The sequence below is a fragment of the Brienomyrus brachyistius genome, chromosome 19, assembly GCF_023856365.1.
Source record: "Brienomyrus brachyistius isolate T26 chromosome 19, BBRACH_0.4, whole genome shotgun sequence".
NCBI lineage: Eukaryota > Metazoa > Chordata > Actinopteri > Osteoglossiformes > Mormyridae > Brienomyrus > Brienomyrus brachyistius.
In genome coordinates this window covers 17736108-17758892 of record NC_064551.1, presented here as the reverse complement: position 1 = coordinate 17758892, position 22785 = coordinate 17736108, and the positions used below count along the sequence as shown (strand labels likewise).

Here is a 22785-nt window from a genome sequence, read left to right as displayed (position 1 = left end):
ACGACTTGAAATAAAGCTACGTCGATCCTTTGCAAAAATATGATTTTCGCTATTGGAAGTTAATAGAAATGTAACAAGCAGTCTTTATAATTATATAGTACAGTATATAACGTTAGATTTAAGTTAGTGGTCGGGAGCTGATATGGGGCGGAATCTTGGAAAATTCCACCAAGGCCCGGCTGGAATCCGAGCGCTGAACACGTCCCTAAGCGGGATGCGCGGCGCGGTGTGCAGACAGTCTGGGCTCCGAACCGTGTGGAAAGTCTTGGTCAGCTTCTGCTTCTGGAAAAATCATTGCGTGAAAACCCACAAATTCTCCACTATCGCTATAACACTTATTATTATTATCGATTGGTCGAATGCATTTGAATTCACAGGCTGCTGCAAAGTCTTAAGAATACATAAATAAAGTGCAGTTACTTTAGTGTCACTCTATCGTATAGTTCAGGGGTCTCCAAGTGCAGCGCTTCTGATGAGCCACAAGTATTCATTGTATTTACCTGAGAGCAGATGTGGTTCATCTGAAGCCAGACAGGATAGAAAACCTACTGGACAGCAGCTCTCCAGGGCCGTAGTTGGAGGGCCCTGGGGAGTAAATACACTGAATGAAGCTTATCTTTTTCTCTCATCAACACGACCACTTATATTCTCCTGATCTGAACTTCAAACGAGTGGTAAGTTCTAATTACGTGTGTAATGAAATTCAAATGTATTATAAAAATGTGGAAGAAGGGCATAAACGGGTTACCTTCCTGATCAGTGTTTAACAGATTGGGTTGTTTATAGGGGCAGTTTGGTTCCCCCTTGTGGACATCTGCACGTTATGCTCCGCATAGACAAGCGTGAGAAAACGATTTTGAAAGCAGCACAAAACTGAGGCAAACTGAGGAGTACATCGGTGCTGGTACTCAGTGATTCAAGCAGGATTTTAATTTGAGGTTTTTGTAAAATAAACCTGTGAAATTAAAGGCTGATTTCATTCCCCAGTCATGAAATCCATCTATATGAATTATCAAATTAGGAGCGTAGGAGCCCCCCCTCGTGCAATCGTCTGATAATAACCCAACAGTGGAGGGGAAAGTCACTCGGTTCAATGCGTACAGCCCAACATGTAATTTGCCTTCATTCATCCCCCCAATAAACAAACCTCAGCATTTAAATCTGCATCTTCCACACCTAGATGCATTCCTGGAGATTCTGAGCCCCCAGACAAAATGTCACCTTGTCCCCCCCCCGCCCAATCTTGTGTATTTGAGGTCAAACGCTGGGCCCACAGAGTGTACCAGGGTAACCACGGCCCTCCAATGTCCCTGTCCCCCCAAAAGCATATAGACGTCTCAAAACATCAGTGTGTGACTAAGGTTACCATAAGGCCAATTAACATACCAAAAGAAAATTAGATTTTTGTAATTTATCGATTATATTTTTGTTTAGTAAATGACAATAAATTTGACACCACATCAGATATTCTAAAACCCAAAGCTTCATTTACTCCTATAAAACAATTTGTTGGTACATCTCTGAGAGTTAAACAAATAAAGGAAAGTGACAGAATTAACAAACATATAAAATGCCTATATAAACATTTTAGAAAATCAAATACACCCAGACACATTTAATGAATCTAGTGAATATTTACACATGGAGTGTCAGTTCAGAATGAAATGCAGGGGTTTTTGTAACTGCCAGTAACGATCCCCCCGCAACAGCAACACAGCGTTTCGACACTCCTATGTCTATGCAGAAGAGGAGTCTGATGTCTGTGTTTAGGATCATTATCATGCAAGTTGCCTGGAACATTCCTGGAAAGTTTTTTTTTTTTTTTAATCAATTTTCAGTGGAATCTGTATATTGACCATATTACTGTCAAATATGGTTTTTCAACCAATCACATTCACCCCCCTTGACACTGCATGACAGACAGACAAAGACCAGCAGTCCACAGAAAGCACTGTTTGTGCCCATTTGGGCCAAACACACACACACATACACTTTTATATGTTACAATGAGGCCGAGTATGGTGCCACCCAGTGGTCATCGGATGCCCAGCAGCTGCCTGCTCTTCAGGTGGTACTGTCTCTCCACCTCACCCAGGACCTGTGCCCGCCGCCCAGCCGCCTGCAACCTCTGCTTCAGCTCTCGACCTTCGTCTTTCAGGGGTCTCCTGTTCTCCTTGCTGTCCCCAGCAAAGTGGACCTTTTTCTTCCCGGGGAAGAGTCCCTCCTCCTCATCTGGAACCAACACAAAGTGGATGGTCACCTCAGCAATGGGTGGGTGGATCTTTCACCTTCATGGACCATTTATTGAGCAGATCAAACTATAGGACCCGGCCTGGCTTGAAACCTACATGACACTTCTGCCCTACAGATTAGTGTACGGTGGGGTGGGGGTGTATATGAACCCCCAACAGCAGGCTGTCATACAAACAGTGACAATGGGTGTTTGTTCGGCCCAAAATGTCAAAATTCAAGTTTATGTAGTTTGGTTTAATTTAATAAAATGCACTGTACTCTATGAAATTAAATCATTCAGTCACTCATTACAGGATCACAGCGGTGTGTTTCCACCCCAATAAATAAAATTCATGTTTTATTTTACAGAACAGGGTTCATAAAAAAAGCATAAGAATGAAGAGCGAAGTCTAGTTTCCAACACGCAGTGGATCCAGTGGTGGAGGATCGGGCCCCGTACCTGTCCCACTGGAACACGGAGCCGGGGGTGTCCTCCGCCCCTGTTTAGCCAGGGTCAGCTTCCGCATCAGAGTCTCAGCTCTTTTTGGGAGGGGATGGGGGTATAGAGTTAGCTGCCACGCTTACGGGTAAGATGACCCAAGCCAGTGGGAGGGGGCCAGAGGGTTCAGGTTGCGTGACTCAGCAGTAACACCACACAGAACAACAAGAGCCCAGCTGCAGCACAAACACTCTGCAGGGGAAAATAATCTACTGACAACTGGTGGTGGGTGGGGGGGGGTAAAAATTAATCATTGATAAAAGTCTACCTTTTAAGATTCTCCTCTGATATTCTCTCCCGAATGCAAAGTTCCTGTTCCCTTCCTTTACAAAAGACAGTTAGTTCCACACATCATCATGTCACTGCCTCAGTAGCATGAACGAACAAACAGCAAATAAACATGCACAATGACAGAACTAACTGACATCTCACACAGTTCCAGTCAAAGCCCCCCCCAGCTGGCCCACTCACGTTCCAGCCGCTCCTCGCGGTCCTTCAGAGCGCGCTCCCTCTCCTGCAACTGCTGCTCCTTCAGCCGCAGCTCCGCCAGCCATGGCTCCTGGGCCTTTGCCTGAGTGCTGTCGCCTGACCTACGTCTCTCCCTGTCCTGCGCCCTCCTGTTTTCCTCCGCCACCACATCCGCGATCAGCTCACTCTGGAGGATGCACTCCACAGACGGCCTCAGGTAGTCCTAGCCGGGGAACGGAGCCAGAGGCCAGCAAGCGTGACCGAGTGGAGACGCCAGTGTACTCACACGCATACCAGTGACGGGGATAAACCAGGAGGTTCACAAGGTAGCTGGAGCTCTACCTGAATCATATGGCAAGTAAGGGTATGATTAACAGTCTTAATCAGTAACGAACAGCACCACCTAAAGTTTTTTATATGCGAGTTTGTGCTCTGTCTTGTAAACAAAGGCTGGTTTATTTCTGGAGCGCCACTTAAATTAAATTAAATTTCAAAAACTAAGCAGCTAGTGAGCAGAATCAGAACATCATAGTTTGCCATCTGGTTAGCAGAACACACAGCTTCAGCATCTCCTACACAAGGAAAACGTCTAATATTTAGTGCAGCAACTACTTGTGGCCCTACACATGTGTTGTAAGTCATGGTAAACGATGCTGCTCTCTGCACAGCCCCCGCCAAACGAGTAAATGCCCCCATTTGCGTCGTGGTTTTCTCCCCCAGGTTGCTCGTCGAACCTTTAAATGCAGCATCCTGGACAGCAGATTGTTCAGCTCCTCTGAGTACCGATACGGAATCCGCCGGAACTTGCCCTCTCGGATCTTCTCCGCCAGCTCTGCCTGGTTGTGTGCCGTGAATGGGGGCCTGTGTGGGGGGGGGTGGGGGGGCATCACCACCTGGCTTTGCGCGTGACAGGTTGGGCACCAGGGGTCGAGCCGCAGGCCGAGTACTTACGACAGGGCGCACAGCTCGTACAGCAAGCAGCCCAGAGACCATATGTCGGACTTCTCATTATAAGACAGCCGATTCATTTGTTCCTGCGGTACAACATGACAAACCATGTGGTCATACTCTGCACAAAGCAGCTTTTAAAGCCCAAGATAAATGCAATTTCATTAAATGCCTGCGTTTTGAAACGACGGTTTGGCTTGACGAGTAACAATTCTGATGTGATGCAGGGGCCATCCTTTCACAGAAAAAAAAAGGAGACGTGGGCAGGAGAGCAGACCCTACTGGGGACATGTAGTAGGGTGTTCCCACGAAGGTCCTGGCGAAGCTTGTGTCATGGTTCAGGATCCTGGCCAGGCCAAAGTCTCCAAGCTTCACATTCTGCTGCGCGTCTAGGAATATGTTGGCGGGTTTGAGGTCACGGTGCAGCACTGTCTGTGCCCCGTCTCGCCTCCGGTGGCACTCTTTCAGTGCCAGGGCGAGCTGTGCCAACACACGCAGGATGAACTCCTCATCCAGGTATCGCCTGACACGGAGACAAAGCGTTTAGCCACACTAGTGTTCCTCTTTGGGTCACTTGGGTTAAACTATAACCTCCTGGGACTCAAACCAACAACCTCAAGCTCAGAAGCCTGTGTCTTTAACCACTGCAATCCTGGCTGAAACCAAATGCTTGACTTTGCGCAAGTTCAACCATAGTGTTGGATTACTTTTGTGAGCAACTTCCCCAACACCGTTCAATTACAATATAAGGTAGTATGTGCTCTTCGCAATAACGGTTTCCATGACGGAGCGCCCTCTACAGGCCACCCACACACCCACCTTTCCTTGAGGCACCTGGAGATGAGGCCAGAGAGGTCGCCGCCCTCGCAGTACTCCATCACGATGTACAGCGTGGTGTTGGTGCGGTCGATTATGCGGTCGTGGTACCGTACAATATTGGAGTGCCTCAGCTCCCGCAGCAGGTTCACCTCAGACACCAGCATCTGCTTCTCCGCCTCTGCCATGGTGCCGTAGTCCAGCTCCTTCCACACCAGCGTCTGGCAGGGCCAAGTGTGCAAGACATTACGAGGTCACCTACCAGACCACAGCTGGTGGGGACTATCTGCACCACAAACCGGTTCTAAAAAGTTTACCACAGTGAGGCTCAGGACTCACGCACAAGAGGATCCAGATATAATTCATTCTGCCACTTGCACCTCTTAATTTTGCACGTTTCTACATTAATTGTGCATAATGTATATTCTGTTCTGCTGGCTTGAGTGCCACCAAACGACATTTCACTGTTCTGTGCAGCGACAATAAAGACCTTTATCTTAAATCCCAACCAAACATTCTCTAGCCAGTTTCACAATTAAACCACCTGATTCAGCTCAACCAGAGGTCAGGTTAAATGACTCAACATCTAAAGATCAAAGTCCTGCATTAGGAAGGAGGATTTCTTGTCTAGTCGGATAACTTGTCAGATGTATGGTACCCAAGTTTAAATGGACTTAGCTCGCATTTAACTCAGACTACCTTAAACACGGGGAAGCAAGAAACCCAGCTTCGTGATATTATAGGCCCTAGGTGAGTAAATTTGTAAGACGTCTGCGTATCAAAACGTTCAGGTATCACGTTTTTATCACAACAAACCAGCTGTAATAGGTCGACATCGGTAACTGTTACTTCAAACCATGACCGATCTTTGTACAAAACTTCACCGTTTCTGAATTTCAAAATAACACAAAAGGACAGTTTACTGGGCTACTGACCCGTTAAGCCATTTTGATATACGATGTTCATTCTTAGGGCACGGAAGAAAAAGAAATTTATGCAGGCAGATGCGTTTCTGGGACATGACATTTAACGAGAGGGAATGGTGTGGTACCATTAACGGCAGAAGTGGTAAGTCATTGTTAACAAGCTTAATGAATACTGGTCAATCAGTCAGCCGGCGCAGGTTAACGGTGCCAAGCTCTAGCCCTCACCTTTCCGTCAGATTTCCTCCGTATTTTCTGACATTTTCCGTAGGAACCAGAGCCGATCGTGTACAAAACTTCGTAATCATCCACACGAGACGGCATTTCGGGCCGGGCCGGGCCGGGCCGTGCGGGAATCGGATCCAAGCAGCGCTCGGGTCGGTAAATAAACTCGAGATCAGCGCGTCTGCTTGGTGAAATAAAACGGCGTGCGGATCACCCCGGAACTAGGGACGCCGAAGATTTAAACTGGTGCCTTAAAAGCGCTACCCGATTGGCTGCCCGAGTACGATCCGAGCGCTGTCATTGGTCCAGGATGAATGCAAACTATAAGTTGCCAAGCACTGAACCCGCGTGAGAATGGCGCGTAATTAAAGGGGAAACGGGCTCTCTCTTAAAGGGCTTCCAAATTACTTCTGTCGACAATTTAAAGTCCAGCAAAAACTAATCACCTTCCAGGGACCTTGATGTTCGTCTGCAGCCGTTTGTAAAAGCAACATTACCACATGTCTGAATGTGTTTTGTTTGTAATTTGTTTGGTATTACTATCACTTATGTACGTCTTGTTACAAAAAACTGAATAGTTCAATAGTAACGCAAGAATAGTTAATGTATACATGACACGTGGAAAATCGTAATACCTGATAATTTCGCTAATTTAATTAAACTAAATGCTTAAGTCAAATCCACTTTATAATGATATTATACATAATTGATGCTGTCGTCGTGCAAATTCTGTGCCATTAAAACCTCCAACTTAAAAAAGTTACCATTTTAAATTAAAATTGATACGTAATATTATACTGGACTTTACAATGACATTTTAGAATTTAACCTTATACGGGGGGTAAGCGCCCGCTTAGAAGACGCCGTCCTGGGGAATTGGCCGTCTTGTCCTTTCCAGATCCACTGTATTTGGTTTTCGTATCGTATAAAAAATACAACTCCCATTAATGTTTTTAAACCTCACCACGAGATGGCAGTAAAAGCGTTACAAAAAGGGACACTCGTCCTCAACTCTCGCATCTTAACTCTTACACTGTGCAGGTAAACAGTGTGTAAAAATAGCCCATCTCCATTTATGCTCAGTGTTAAACTAGTCTGAAGCCTACAGCTTCCGGGCACGTCTTCACACCTTACACGTAGGAGTTTAACACAATTTAACCAATGCATAACATGTTTTAAAACATATGTAGTTTACCTTGAGATTAAAATCTGGAACACGAACAATAGAACCCACTGACTTGAAACTCATAAGTGTTAATACAGTAAAGTCTGTTTAATATAACACAGCCTGTTATGGATCTGTTGCTGTCATTCTAATAATTGTCTGAGCTGGTGCGTAAATCAAAGGATCAGTCTGCCTGTTATGACGTAATGAGCATGCTAACTGCTACATCCACCTTGACAGAACCTGATACAAGGGGCACCTGCCAGGTGAAGGTCAGGTGGATGGGGTCTACGCGTGAGCCCAGGGCACAGTAGCTTGCGTCATGCATGAATCACGCAGGTCTCCTGGTGCTGGATTCAATGAGCTGGAGCGGCAGGACACAGTGCCCCAGAAGAGGACTCCGGGGGTTTATCCTGGGTGTCGGACGGACATCAGGCTTGAAGAGAGACCACAGCGACTCACCAAGCGTGACAGGGATGCTATGAGGACAGCTATGGGGCTGGAGCAGATGCTATCTACACATCACAGCAGCCGGATCCCAGCACGGGGCTTTTTGGATCAGAAACAGGTGTAGAGCGACATCCAGCTTTCAGAATGCCACTGGTTAATTGGCAGCCATGGAAAGAATCACACATATCTAAACGCAGATTATAAAAGGGCCTTTTTTTATTGGACTATTAACATTTACAGATTACCGTTCAGCTTTCCCCATTTACAGTCTGCGTGGCAAAGCTGCACTTCTGGTGAATCGAAACTTACCTGTGGAAAGAATGGACAAGAATGATCCTCACATTCTGATTGGAGACACTGTTGAGATGAGCCATCCTCAGCTATAATGAACAGTGGTTTTTAATTAGCAGTGAAATTAAGTCGCTTTCAGCACACTGCAGCCTCCTAGCACGTGTGAGATGAGCGTTCAGCTGTGGCTATTTCTGTCGCACGGGCAGGTTGGCGTGGCCTTCACACACAGCGGGACGTTTCGGAGCCCGCTGGTTCAAAGAGGGCCCACCACCGATCTCCAGCTCCAGCCCAAAGGACAGTGTTGTGACTCTCTTTAAAAGTTGCTCCTGGCGTCCCCACTGAGGTCACTGTCTGTCAATTTCCCTACATGTGTACTCACGTCTTCCTCCTTCGGAATATAGGGTCATGACAGAAGCACCTACACAACCAGCAGTTCCCATGTTTTATTGTGGAACCAAATTCCTCTTCCAATTGCCGACTCTCCCGAAGACAATGGGCTCTTATGAGCTGCATAAAGCACAATCCCATACAGACACCATAAAAACTCATCTTCCTTGAACCAGAGAATGTTCCAGAAAACAGTCTGCACATCAGCCAAGCTATGAATGTTGCCTGAAGAACCAGAGAGACAGAGGGGAGGTTCTATCAAAGTACTGCTAAGCTGCACAATTACATTATGCTGCCCAAATCACAAACTATGGCAGAAAAGCTAAAGTCCACTGAAAAGAAAAGAATAATCCAAGGAGAGCGACGGACAGACTCCAGTTGCGCCAACTCACTGGCATTTCACTTTCAGCACTCTGGAAAGAGGCGTAGGCATCCTGAATAAAGCGCCTGCTTAATAGGTCCTGGATCTTCTGCCACATTCGTCTGTTTGGGAGGGGTCGTTTGACGCCATCTAGGGAGAGAACGAATGGAGTAGGAACCCCCCCAGGCCTACCGGTAAACATCAGCAAACACCACTTAGCGTCTCCAAAACTAATGGCCACTCAGAATCACTAAGCAACTAATCCCACTGTTCTTGAGTGCCTCTTATTTCCTTTGACCAACATGGAAAGGCTGTTTCATTCTGATGAAAGCAAACGTGTTGTGAGGGCTTGGATTTCCTCAGCAAAGTAAACAGATGATAGTGTCACAAAGCATAGTAAATTGGCTTCAATCAAGGCAATCCACATGAAGGCGATGGAATGAGGCAGGTCCGGTATCATGTAAGAACTTTTATTGTATTGGCATTTTGTGAAACCATTTGCTTACACTTCTGATAGTCACAATTAATACATTTTTAAAATTGTTGACTGAGTCTCCTCTTCGATTCAAAATTCAGACATTTTCTCTTCCTTCAAAAAAGGAAAGACTATCGCGACAAACACATACAGTGACGCCACAGAAATAAACTGCATCAGAGATTTGTGGACATTTTTCCCCAGAATGTTTTTCCCAGAGGCTTGATCACGTGATCACAGTGGTTAAGGCTACTGTAACGCAGTATCCTTAGTCAAGGATATCGTCTCCAATCACCTTTCCGGTAGTAAAACCAACGTTCACAACTTGGACAGCTTTAAAGCTAAAAAGCACGAAACCCTGTGGTTTCCGCATTAGTGCATTACACTGAAACAGTACGACAGGAATTGAGAGACTTGCAGCAACTCTGAGAGCCACAATTAACTGCTGTCATAAGACACTGTCTCAGCAGTCCTCGAACGCACAGAGAGCCCCTCTGACCTGCGTCTGTATCAAAGCTCTTTCCCCTACACTCCTACGTCAGACTTGGGTCTCATTCAACAAAACGTAATACACTACAGCCTCGAAACCATGATCACAACGGAAAATGCGACTTTTGATTCAAATTACAGCCTAGATATTACCACGTAATCACAAATCTTGAGACTTGCTCTACTGCTCTACTCTAGGATGACTAGATCATTAGTCTTATCTAAACTTCACTTACGTTACAACAAGCACACCTATTGCTCTGTAGCCTCTATTTAGAGCCGATCACAAGTGTAAGCACATAGTCAAGCGGGCCAGAAACCCCCCCCTCCCAAGAGGTCCGAAGAGTTTTCATACTAAAATTTATTAGTCGATCTCAACCAGATACCTTTCAGGGCCTGTTCATATTGTTCTTTATGATTAATATTAGATGACCACCTCTGTTCAGAAATGCATCCCTTTCACAAGATCAATGGGATAAAAAAAGGAATGTAAGAACCCGGAGAATGGACAGAGCAACACAAAACAGCACTTATGGGCAGGAGGCCAACCTTAAGTGTGGATTTAGTTGATTCCGGTGGCAGTGTTTGAAGGCGGCCAAAGAACATCCACACGTTAAAAGGAAGGGGAATTCAGTGAAGAATTTGCCATTTCGGTGTGGAAATAGACACATTGGCTCACATGCCTTCTCAGGCACAGATGAAGCAGGTACAAGACAATTCTGATGCTGGCCGTTTGGTCTTCAAGCAAACTAAACATTACAATGATCAGAATACTTAAAATTCCTCACTGTTCCAGTTATCTTAGCTCTTGACAGTGAGCGATGATCTTGTATTCACTGCATTACAGTGGTCAAGCTGCAGCTTTTCGTCTCATGGGGACATTAAGCAGGCCTTGGGAGCATTCGCAGTGCCTCTTACCGAAAGTAGGGGGGGCACCAGCATCCCCAACAGCACATTAAATCCACTGCATCCGAAAAACAGATTTCAACATTATTTCATCGCCGAGGGACACATACCATTAGAACACCCAGGGGTCTGAACACTGTTAAAAAACCCAGAAGCACTGGGGTCTGCTTTCTTAAAAGCGGATACAGGCTTATAGGATACAGTGCATTTTGCCTTACAGCCAAGCCTGGGGCAGGGGGAAGGGGCGGTTAAAAGAGTTAAATTTTAATTATTGACTTCCTGAATTAGTGTCCAACACAGAACATTCATATTGCCCAGAGACAGAGTGGGAAAGCAAGAGGGGGCAGAATCTGGTAAATGGAAACACTAGCCTGAGACGGGAGAAATACGCTTCTCCAATTTGGACCACCAAGCTTTCTGAACCCATCCGGTATGCTAATAAGCTAGCCATTTAGAAGACATGACTTCTATTTAAATTGCTGAAGCAATTGGTAAATGACAGGATTCCTAATTCCGGTAAACTGCATTTTAAACTATCAGTCTATATGACTGTATTTACCAACACTCAATGACTAACATGACATTGTGGGACATGAACAGAAGAAGTCTATTTTTAGTCAGTGTTTTGTTCCAATCAGCATGTATAACCTACAGTTATTTCATATGTATCATATGAACACCCACAGTTGTGCACCTGGACAAAGCACCACACGTCTCCTTCCCGCTGGGGCTGAAGACGGCAGCCCGCTGCCCCCCAGGCTGCGGATGCTGCTACTTCAGCCCAAAACTGCAAGTGCAACATCTGACACATACGGCCGATTTCCCCCCCTGACTAAAGAGTAATAATGAAATTTCCATGTAGTGAAAATGCACTGTGCGTATATCCATCGTGTGTTTGGCAGGGAGATGAAGGAAACAAGAATCTCAGAACAGCGACAGGTCTTCAAATCAAATGTCCATGATATTTCAATCTAAAACAGGTGAGCAACATCGGACTTAAAAAGACAGGGTTCTAGTCACAACATTAGCTGTCGCCCTGCATATTTATGTACAAGACCGGACAAAGCATGACTCGGGATAATTTCAAGTAATTTAAAACGAAGATGCCAGGAGCTGAGCTGTCACAGACACGATTGCTGTTGCTCCAATTTTACCCAGAGTGACCCCAGCAGATACGAGAAGAAAAGGGAGGAAAAACAGACTACAGAAAGCAGAAATTAAAAGACGCTTCTCCCACACACACACCCACATGGGCAGGTTACGCTGCACATTTACAGTAACACCTAAAATTGTCTGCTATTTTCCAAAAATGAACACACCATTTTGGTAAAGAGTCCTTAAAATAAAGATTATCACTCCCAGACCTTTAAAATAAAGTTTTTCCCATCTAAGCATATGGCTTAAATATTTGCAGACAGCTCGGTGATCCCGGGGCATTGGCCGCGTGCACCCAGGCAGTTCCGTCAGTGTCCGCCAGCCTCCCGACCGGAGCCCCGCCCGACCGGAGCCCCGCCCACACGCCATCGGTCCGCCGTCATCAGCGTGTGGGCCTTGCTCTGGCACATGAAGCAGCCGCTTCCATCTCCGTCCAGTCACAATGGCAGTACCAGGCCGATATCCTAACTGCCCCACCAAGATGATCAGTGTAAACAAGGAAACGGGGACCCAAACCTGGGATACCGTCAATCAGAATGGAAACAAAATTTTCAGGAAACAAACGGCTTGAAGAAGAGTAGGACAGGGGAAAAGAAAAGGATCTGGGGAACCCGGAGATCTGAGGAATCCCTGGGTTTAGGGGGGGGGGGGGCAGTACGGATCCATAGTGCAATCGAGGAGATGAGGCCAGGAAGAGGATCGCAGTGTTGCAGGCAGACCTCATACACAGCAGCAGGGCCTGGAAAGTTCCAGCTCTTCTGGCTAAATGCGTCTTTGAACTTCGTATCAGAAGGGGCAAAGACAGGTGTGTCCCAGAGATGGAAATGCTGCCCCCATTGGGTTGAGAAGAGCGCGTACAGCTGGAAGGTCACTCCCCTCACACTATCTAAATGAGGAGTTTGGTGACGGCCATGTCCTTCTCCTCATGAGTCCTGAGCCTATGATTATTTAGTTTGTGTTTGTGGTTGCAGTTCTGCATTTTTCTGTGTGTGTACGTGTGTGTGTGTGTGTACGTATGTGTACGTACGTGTGTGTATATACGTGTGTGTATATACGTGTGTGTATATACGTGTGTGTATATACGTGTGTGTATATACGTGTGTGTGTGTGTGAGTGAGCGTCCATGGTTTGGGGAAATATGTTCCGCATAGATGTACAGTTTTCAATGCTTTAACTTAGCAAATGTACATTCACACATCAAGAGAATGATCCCCGAGCCATGAAGCCATCGAGACCCAATCCTGTCCGTCCAATCTCTCTTCCAGCTGCTAGCCAAATCAGAAGAGCCAGCAGTAGAAGTTGCAAAGAAGACTGACCCACATGTAACCAGACAGAAAGGCGAGTGACTGTATGACAAGGAGCCACGCAATGTCGAGCGTCATCTCCCTAGGGTTAGCCTGCTGTTGGCCTTTGGGGGGTGGGAAAGCACCTAGGGGAGAAAGGAAGAGACTGTCACTGGCAACTCGTACACACACACATATCATGGCATCATCCTGCTTTCTTGGATGAAACCCTTGGAAGAGCTCTGCACATACATATTTATTATAGACTCCTGGTTTATACAGATTACTAATAAGTTCAAGGAGATTGAAAAGTTGCTAAATCTGCTCGCCTCCTCACACCTCAGTGTGATATCATCACCTTTCCTGCAGGTTTTAAACAGGCCCGCACGCCTATGCAGAATTGCAAACAGATGGTACAGTGAGCCCCCCCCCCAAATCTCCTACTCTCCTTCTACGCAAAGCCAGCAGCGACACAGCAAGAGAAAGATGAGGGCGACAGACCTGTTTGATAGAAGTGGGCCAGGAGATGCTCCTTCTCCACAAACCTCTGGTACAGCCAGTCCGTCAGCTGCTCTGTCTCTACTGGGACGTCTTTGACGGGGTAGATCCTGCGGCATAAATAGTAACAGCATGCATCAGAGGTCATAACACCCACAAATTGTTCTGACTGGGCGTTTTGGGACAAAAACATGACTGACAGGATGGCATATATAAAGCAATGGCGGAATAAGGGATTTGTGCGTATTAGCAAATCAAATGTACTTCCTGGTCAGTATGGCGTACTGCTCCTGCGCTCCACACCCAGAGCTGTTGCATTTGGTCATGTGACAACATAAACTAGCATGGCTACTTTTCCCACTGCCTGAGAGCATCCGTTAACCAGCAGATGTCCCCAACATGCAGCAATACACACATAATCGTCAGCATGAAAGTGTGCTAGACGACTCTACTGCTAAGGAAACCTTTTCTCCTTAAAACATAGCTGAGTGAAAAGTTAGCGGACATGTGAAATTTTTTTAAAACACATGCTAGTTTCTATGAACGGCGTAACAGAGGAGGATCATTGACTGATCCAGTGGGATCTCCACAATGAAGAACCAGCTGGGAATGAGCTAGACAGACAGCTCTGCTGTCCCCCTACAGCGGAGAGTGTGGTAACCTCTGCTGCTTAGGTTACCATCAGCCAACTGGAGCAGGGCTGTTTGATCCCTCGAGGCCTATAATTGAGGTACAGTTAACGTCAGCGGTCTGAGGCTTCTGCACGTCTCCAAGGTTCAAAGAATGACAGATGAGCTTGGCCAGGTACCCATAGCCACTCAGGGCACGATGAGTCCTGGGTAACTGACTCCCATCAAAGCGGACAAGGCCCTTTCTCGACGTCTGGCCTAACAAGCACTTCATTAGATTACATATACATTTAGTCATGCTTATGCTAATGTGTCCCTTGAGTTAAGCAGGCCGTATTAGTAGCAGCATTTAAGGAAAATCATTATTAACCTAATACTTCCACCCTAATTAGTCTGTTCCTTCTAAAATGAAGTCAAGTAACCATATCGGTTGCGTGTAATACCTATGTGTCACAGGCATGTGCTCCCATTCAATGGCATAGTCTTTCTTCAAAGATGGGGCAATGTTCAGTAGCTATGACAGAACACTTCATAAATGGCATCACCGGGTGCTGTCATAACTGAATGCGCGGTTCAATAACAGTATCTAAGAGTTTGTAACGATTCAGGTCCAATGTGGAATGCAAGAAGCTGTAGAGATGGCCCTGTCAGCACAATTGCTGATGGCTCCATCACACCTGGGTCAGTGAGCCCCCATTGCACCACCATGGCGGCAGGAAAGCATGTGAACTTTTGCACATGCCTTAGACGAGGGTCAGAAACCCCACGCTGGCAGGGAGCTCAGTAGCTACAAGATGCATGTTAGCAAGGCCTTTCACACAAGCCGCTCCAGGGGCACCAGAGAAGTGGATCATGCACCACTTTGACCCAAGTTTCAAATATCTCCCGCACAAAAACATTAAAGGCTCGATATTCCATCAAAGTTCTGGCACGGCATTGAACCTCTTTATAGGCAGACACGGAAATCTTGCTCACAGGTAGGCACGTAGCACAGAGTCCATCTCTAGCACATCTCCGGCCAGCAGGCTGAGCCTCACTGACAGGACGGAGACTACGGGAAAGTGCACGTCATGCCAGCCAATGTGCATTTCAGTCCCAATCCAACAGGGCAGAGGTTCTTCCTGCCCAAATCCATTACAAAGACATACTGACTTGTTTGGCCTCAGTGGAGGGGAAAAAAATACCCCAGTTGTACAAGACATGCAAAGGTGATGGTGGTGGTTAATTTCTTTCCAGCAAATAGTTTCCTTATTTTTGAGATTTAGAGAGTTCACACTGAACTCGATCCATTTCTCTAAAACAACTGTGTAAAAAAGGATCAGTATCTTATATACCTATATTCTTATATACCTATATTCACTACATATTCTAAACAGCTCTGTTGTGCCGAACAGACACCATTAAAGAAGTTTCATACATAAGTCACAGTGCACTGTTAAAGTGTACAGTGGCCAAAGGCTTCATCTACACGCCAAAGGAAAGTTCCCTTACTGGTCTCTATGGTAACAGCATACACACACACACACACACACACACACACACACACACACACACACACACACACACACACACACACACACACACACACACACACTAATCACAATACTACCCCTGCCCTCTGAACTGTAAGCGCATGATGACTGTGTGAGGCAGCAAAAAGACTTTAAACGTTACTCCCTTTTTCCATCAGCACACTCAGCTTATCTATCATTTATCTGACAGATGTGCAGAGCCCAACTGAGGACAAGTCAAATCCTGCTACTTTCCCAGGAAGCGGAGGGGAAAATAATCAGAAAAGAAAAAGCTGCCAGGCTACGCAGAAGAATTTTGGCTTTAGGTCCAAGATTTGCAGATGACAGGGATGAACTTCAATCTGAAATATATCACACTGTTATTAAAAAGTGCCCAGTAGTTCACCAAAAAAAGAACACAAATAACTAGGTCGACCCGATATTTGCAATGATTTATGAACAGTGTAAAGGGACCAGATTCTGTTCTGCAAAACCCAAAGGGGGGGAGACGGAGCCCCCGCACACATCATGCCCGGTAAACTTCGAACCCACCCAGACTCTCAAAATGCTCAATTATGCTCAGACACAGTTCATAGCTGAGAAATGATCGGTGAGATATTTCACAATACAGCCCTCCATTTCATTCTGTTCCAATTATAAGCATCTATAGATAAGACCTTTCCCACCTATTATCCTTTATTTCAAGGACACTCAGTTCCTGCCTCATCCCACCGAGACTGAAAGTAGAGCGAGGCTGGAGAAAATGCTGGGCAGGAGTTACACCAGCAGCCGGATAGCTGATGTGCATCCCGGACCTGTGACGGGGGGGGCAAAAAGGTTGCCTCTCACAGGTGGCTTTGTACATCAATTTGCAGTATCAAGGCTCACATGCCAAACACTGTAGAGCCTCTGGCGACTGATGGTGCGCCCGCTCAGACTGCACCGTAAGTGATGCATGCGGAGTAGGTCTCTCGCACACGGATGGGAGGAGCGACAGACGGCAGTGTGTAATAACCAGGGCGTGTCACCCATCACGCCGTAGCGCCACAGACCCAAACACGTGGGCCAGCACCTACTTTACATACATTCTGACTGCAAATAAGGCCTCTTTCTTTCATGTCAGGCAAACAGATCAGCATATGAATAATGCCAGCCAGCTGGAGGACCCAGACTGACACAGGACACAGCTCAACATTTATGTAGTGGTTCCCACTTAGACTATGCATTGTTGCAGGCTCTCAAGGTCTCCAAGCGACAAGGCTGCCCTTCCGGTCTGACGCTGCAATTTACCCTTTACGATTAAATGCACCTGGTGATCGAAAGGCCGTCGACCTGAAGTCTAAGCCTATCATACGATCTGCAGCCCATGACGCGCCGAATCCGATTCTGCAGCCAGGCTGTAGAAATGTCAGCAGCTAGAGAAGATGCTGAACACCTCTTCCCTGAAATGTCGCGACGGTGACTTCAGATGCTGAATTAACAATGAGCTTTATGCCTCCTCGCCTCTGTGAGCCCCGAAAGTGATGGCGCTGCAGCCTGCTCGGACACGTGCGAGACAGGCGTGCGGTGAACGGCACAGTCCTGATGACCAGGCAGCCCAGAGCCATTCATCAAATCACCTTTCGCACAGATGTACAGAAAGAGATGCTCACAGGTGCAAAAACACAAAAAAACAGAATGAGCGGCGGCCACTTAGCACCTGGGCCACTTTCCCACCTGGCTGAACATCTGGGATATTCATGTCACGGAGGAATGGGGAAAAGCCGACTGGGATTTTAACGTTGCTCGCCTGGCATTCACACAGACTCCTTTATAACCTGACAGAGCAGGAGGTAAAAATAAAAACCGTCTCTGTATCAGTTTAGATTCCCAAGTGGCATCTTTTTCAGGGCACACAAAATAACTTGTCACATACCTGCGTTAATTCACAACAGCAAGGGTAACTTGCTCTCTCTGCTCAGTGTGCGTGAACACACTCACCCACACCATGAACAGCACAAAATGAATCTGACAGCGGAAGGTTTTAAATTAAGGAAACCACAAGGCAAAGCAGCAGTATGTGGTCATTGAGACCATTCAGTTCTCAGCTGGCAGGTAGCGCCCACATGAAGGCAAAGACCTCAAAGTCAGAAGCTGCATCTTCACCAAAACAGCAGCATTCATCAACGAAATACAATTGCTACACAATCCCTAGAAAAAGTTAACATTCTTTCCACAAGAGGGAGCAAAAGCAAAATAAGTTGAGAGCGTGCTGTGATGGCATCCCTGCATAATATTCATGCAGCTTCTTCACAGGATGCTGCCACAGGCATGGCGCCTTGCCCCTGCTGAGATTTCAGAGAGGAGAATCCAGGTGGGACCCTGACAGCTCACCGGAGTCAAGTTCATTACTAGCCAGGTGAGTCTTTAGCCTGAATCTAAAAGGAACCCGGCAGCCACAAGTGAGTTCACTGGGCAGGACAAGGTGTCACAAAACACCATAAGTTAGACGTAAAGTGAGGCCACATTGTCGCTCAGGGCGATTCAGAGGAAACCAGACAAGGAAAAGCCTGAGAGAACAAACCCAGACTGCCTCTAGGTCAAGGGGAGTATGGCCACTCTGAAGGGAAACTGCAATTACACTGAAGGCACAGTGAGACGCAGCCATTTAAGACTATTAAAACAATTTTAGTGAGGCCTCTTCAGCCGTCTGCACCATTAACTAGACCGCAAAAAAAAACAAAAGTTTTTAAAAGTGAATTGTATTTCACTCACGATAAAAATAACCAAAAAGTGTGAGTATGTAAACAAGAACCCCAGCTACAAGCAGAAGCTGCCGTCTGATCATTGTAGTGCTTAAAGGTAAAGGATTCACAAAATAAGTGCAAAAAATTCATCCGGCATAAATTCACCAGTCCATAACACACCATGGCAAACCTCTGAAATGTATTTCCAAAGGCATGAAGTTGAACCGGCAGACATGCATGTGTTACAGTGCTGGCATTGTGACCAATATCTGTCACAGACAGTCCAGCAGTCAAGGGCGGGTTAATTCAATGCAGTCTATTGTTATTAACTGGGCTATCAAATTAAAATGGTGTCAGCTATAATTAGCTAATCATTAAAGCAAAGAGTACATGACTATCATAGCATAGCATCCACATTCCTAGAGGTCCCCCCCCCCTTAAGCTCATCCCATTGGGAAATCTCATCTCATATTACACATTTACTAAGAATAGTGAAGCCAGCACTTCATTTTTTATTTATTTATTTTTAACAAGACTGATGGCAAAACTGACAAACCTTCACCATGCAGGTCCCTGCTGTATACACAGAAGACGTGTGCATGAGCTGTTCTTACCTGTAATGCACATGGGTGACCGTGGGAGGCCTGTACCCAAAGATCCAGGTCTGGATGTCCATGGGACGGGCTTTGGGATAGGCAATGGTAACATCAACCACCCACTGCAGGCCCCTCGGCTTGGCTTCTGTGAGAAACAGACACAGGGCCTGTGTGAGTAAACTGGCACGGAGATTACAGTCCACAAAAGCCAGCGAAGAAAGAGCGTACGGTCAAACCAGAATCGCGCACACCTGTCTGAGCTGAAAAGCCCATTATGGAATATTCCCCTGAAAAGACACACTACACCATTTTAAAACAAATTCAATTATTGCATTAGGACTCAATATGTTGATAGTGCAAAATGACACTTTGCTGCAGAAAAACTGAATCCATAACTGTTACATTAATTCTTGGATTAATGTGTTGCCTCTTAGTCCAGACCACATTGAGACCATCCTGCCTTTGATCATGTAAATATGCACGTCAGGAGAGGTTTTTTTATTCCATTACCAAAACTGAGAAGCAGCACTCATGTGCCTCATAAGATGCCCTTTGAGGTTTCAGGGGGAAGAAGTAAATTAAATTGCAGGCTCACAGAAAGGACACTTTTTTCATTAGAAGCAGGACATAAACTAAGATAGTAACATCTACGTCCATATTCAGACACTAAGGGCTTGGGATTCCTGAGTCAGTCAAGATAACAGCAAGTCAGAGGCTGCCCTTTCATCAAAGCATCTATAGATCTATAAATACTGAAAAAGCCTGATTAATGCAGGGCATCAGGAACTTTCCGCAAGGTTTAAATTTAAAAACACTAATGAACCAGTGTAGGCAGGTAAGGAGAGGTGTCACGCAAAAAGACAGAATTAAGCTAAATGGTGATGAATGGGAAAGGAGAGAAATTTCAGCGATTCTTAACTGCAGAGACAGCTTCCTGGCCAAGCAGTATATATAGTGTCAGTCTCCAAGGGCCAAATAAGATCCCCAATTAATCACCAGAGGGATTCAACAGACCTTAGTCATTTATGCAACTTTGGAATATAAACATACCTTTCAACTTTCCGTTTTAAAGCAGTTCCTAAAATGATTTAATAATATTGCCAATGCTGATATTGCTGAGAGACCGAAGGAACATTTTGATAATAGCTCATGGACAGGAGCTGCAAAAGCTTTAAAATTTAAACCTTCAATAACGTGAGTGCACACGAGTTCATCAGGTTACTTAGTGGAGGTAAATAACCCATTAAAACCAAACTGCTGAGATTCTGGGACTCAGTCCAGTAAAATTACAGATGATGACATACTGCGATTTTTGTATTCAGCATGACCAGATGTCATGAATACTGCTATGGACAGACACAGACCCAAAATTCAGCTTGGAAATTGGACGAATGGAATCAAGAACCTCAGTCAGTGTGTTCGGTGCATAGAATTCTCATCTTGGTCTTAATGTATATACTGCCTTAACCAGGGGTTCCCAAAAGTGACATGTCGTTTTGGGACCCAAACCCAAAGTCTGTAATGACACCATGACATGTAAACAATATAAAAAAAAAAAAAAAAAAACCCAAAGAACCAAAAAGTATGAAAACAATATTTATTCTTCAACTAAACGTTCTCTTCTTAATTGAATTTAAAATTCTATTACTGTTCATAACAATTAATGGAGCCCTCTACAAACAACCCCCCCCCCCCTGCCACCAAACCCAATACTTTATGTGTGTATACATTCAGTGAAATGTCACTGAACTCTAACTGCTACTGACATTAGCACTAAGCTGCACAGACATACAATCAATGCACCCTTAACATTAATTTAACCCCGAACTTCTATTGTCAAAACACTCTCTCGAAGTTCTGCTCTTAACCAGAAGAAAATCTTTTGCCTTGTCCTTAAGCTGAGGGTGCTTTGTTTCATGGTGCCAATGCAACTGAAACACATCCTTCTTTATATTCACGTTTGGATATTTCGGCGACTACTAAACCCTGGCTATTCTGACTGAATGGCTACCAGACTGTATGCACGGACTACTGAATTAAAACGATGAGTATACAATATGATGAAGTTTCAACTTGACAATAGCATAGTGGCCAATCATTGACAAGTGGTACTCACAGCATCCTCTGCAGAGGCTCATAGTTTGACAGGTGTGCAGAAAGGCCCACCACACTGTATAAGCCACCATGTTATAAAATTAGGCTTTTCAGGGTTAATCAGCGACCCATAGCTTGGGAAACCCCCGACCTACATCAACAATTCAGAACAGGCACTTCCATACCCTTGGCATGTCAGTTCACTACAGGAAGCACACAAAGTCATTCACACACTGCAGCAGCGGTCACTGACTTCTGTTTCGGTCCTGATGCAGAGTATTGAACCCAGAATAGATGAGCACCCTGATACCCTCCAGACCTCATTCGACCCAGGGACCTTCCCTCCATTAGGCCTATTCCTCAGAAACAGTGGAACCTGGCTTTGTGTCACTGATGGAATTTGGCCCTCGGGGAAAAATAGTTGTGGACGCCTGGCCTAGAGACAGCAGCTAGTGCTGTTACTGGGGACTGAGTGCCCAGAGGAAACCTGCACTTTGTAGAGAGAATATGCAACGCACACAGGGCAAAAGCACTGGCCACTGAGCCTCTGTGCCAGCTTTTAAATGCATATGAAGAGAGAGCTTTTCCACGATGGATATGGATTTCATTTAAAAATCACCACTGGTCATTTTCCCACCGATTTTCTTATTTCCAGCAAGGTGAAGAAAGGTTACAGGTCACAATGTGCAATTTCTTTAGACCAAACGCGAAGGTTATTTTGACATAGATTAACGGGGAATTTAAAACCAGCCCCCACTGGCAGCAAAACCGAGACGGACCCAGCTCCTTGTCACCTTTTAGCAGGTCGGTGTATTTTAACGGGTGAGCTTCACGTCGCATGTCACACAACAAAAGGAGAGAAACAAGAGCCCTCTACACATCTGAGCACCTGTGCCCTAAATGAAAGCACCGTACGTTGGGTCTGTGCTGCTCAATCAACAATGGAGACTGTATCTGGTGGGACCGTTCCGCACTGTCTGTACTGCTTGGTTTAACCCACTTGCCTTCTGTTACCTCATTATATACCTGTTGTACTGCAATACAGATTAAACAGTAGCATGAATGAAGTCCCTGTAAAGTCGTCTGTGCTGGTCGATCACAGCCACTACTGCACCTGTAGTCCGTATCATATCAGCATGGAAGTGCGATTTACATCAGCCCAAAAGTTATGTGGTTCAGCGTGGTGCAGGCAAATCAATTCTCTATTACACCCTAAACTCTCAGATTAGATGCATTAACATAATAGGTTGCCTCTCCCACGTGCATTTTATTAAATGATTATCCATTTTATTTTTTTGGCCATTAAAAATGCTGCAGTAATTAAGAAAATGATAACATCTTGGTTACAGGTCAAGACTGTTTACTAAAACATCAAAATATAAGAGTAATATGACTGTAAATGCTTAGCCTGATGTTCACCTGCCAACTTAAACAATATTGAGGCTAGGAAAGAAGTTAAAAAGCAAATGCAAAAGCTCTGAACAGCTTGCAGTAAGCACATAAATCACCAAAGGATAAAAACCAAGAGAGTAATTCTCAGCACACTCAGCAGCTCAGTGGAAACAGCAGAACTGCACATTACAAGGAGGAAGACCGACCCACTACTAAGCCTGGGAAAGCACAAGGTTCAAAGCTCAGGGGTCTAGCTGCGAGCAACT

General features: G+C 45.5%; 2 protein-coding genes across 3 annotated transcripts in view; both read right to left on the bottom strand.

The window, feature by feature from the left end:
- Positions 1–1467: 1467 nt before the first annotated feature.
- nek2 (NIMA-related kinase 2) lies at positions 1468–6378 on the bottom strand. Of its 2 annotated transcripts, XM_048984963.1 has the most exons (9): positions 6115–6378; positions 4967–5184; positions 4430–4670; positions 4151–4233; positions 3934–4060; positions 3203–3422; positions 3000–3054; positions 2693–2772; positions 1468–2232 (listed from the first exon to the last, which is right to left on the bottom strand). In XM_048984963.1, the coding sequence occupies exons 1-9, from the start codon at positions 6208–6210 to the stop codon at positions 2036–2038; spliced, it is 1317 nt and encodes a 438-aa protein (XP_048840920.1). In that variant the 5' UTR covers positions 6211–6378; the 3' UTR covers positions 1468–2035. The 2 variants fall into 2 exon arrangements, with proteins under 2 accessions (XP_048840920.1, XP_048840921.1); XM_048984964.1 differs by lacking the exons at positions 1468–2232; positions 2693–2772 and adding an exon at positions 2785–2923 and having other exon boundaries at positions 6115–6374.
- Positions 6379–9219: 2841 nt separating this feature from the next.
- The window catches only part of lpgat1 (lysophosphatidylglycerol acyltransferase 1), a 33175-nt gene continuing 19609 nt past the window's right edge, over positions 9220–22785 (bottom strand). Inside the window, exons 7-9 of the mRNA XM_048984965.1 lie at positions 19052–19178; positions 13575–13681; positions 9220–13219 (exon numbers count right to left, since the gene is read on the bottom strand). Coding sequence (XP_048840922.1) covers positions 13068–13219; positions 13575–13681; positions 19052–19178 — 386 coding nt within the window. The 3' untranslated portion in view covers positions 9220–13067. The remainder of the gene's footprint in view (positions 13220–13574; positions 13682–19051; positions 19179–22785) is intronic.

Coding starts and splice junctions, on each gene's coding strand:
- nek2 (XM_048984963.1), bottom strand. CDS start 6,210: ATGCCGTCTCGTGTGGATGATTACGAAGTTTTGTACACGATCGGCTCT. Junction 4,671..4,966: donor TCCAGGTGCCTCAAGGAAAG/GTGGGTGTGTGG, acceptor TCTCCGTGTCAG/GCGATACCTGGATGAGGAGT. Junction 2,233..2,692: donor TCCGTGTTCCAGTGGGACAG/GTACGGGGCCCG, acceptor TGTTGGTTCCAG/ATGAGGAGGAGGGACTCTTC.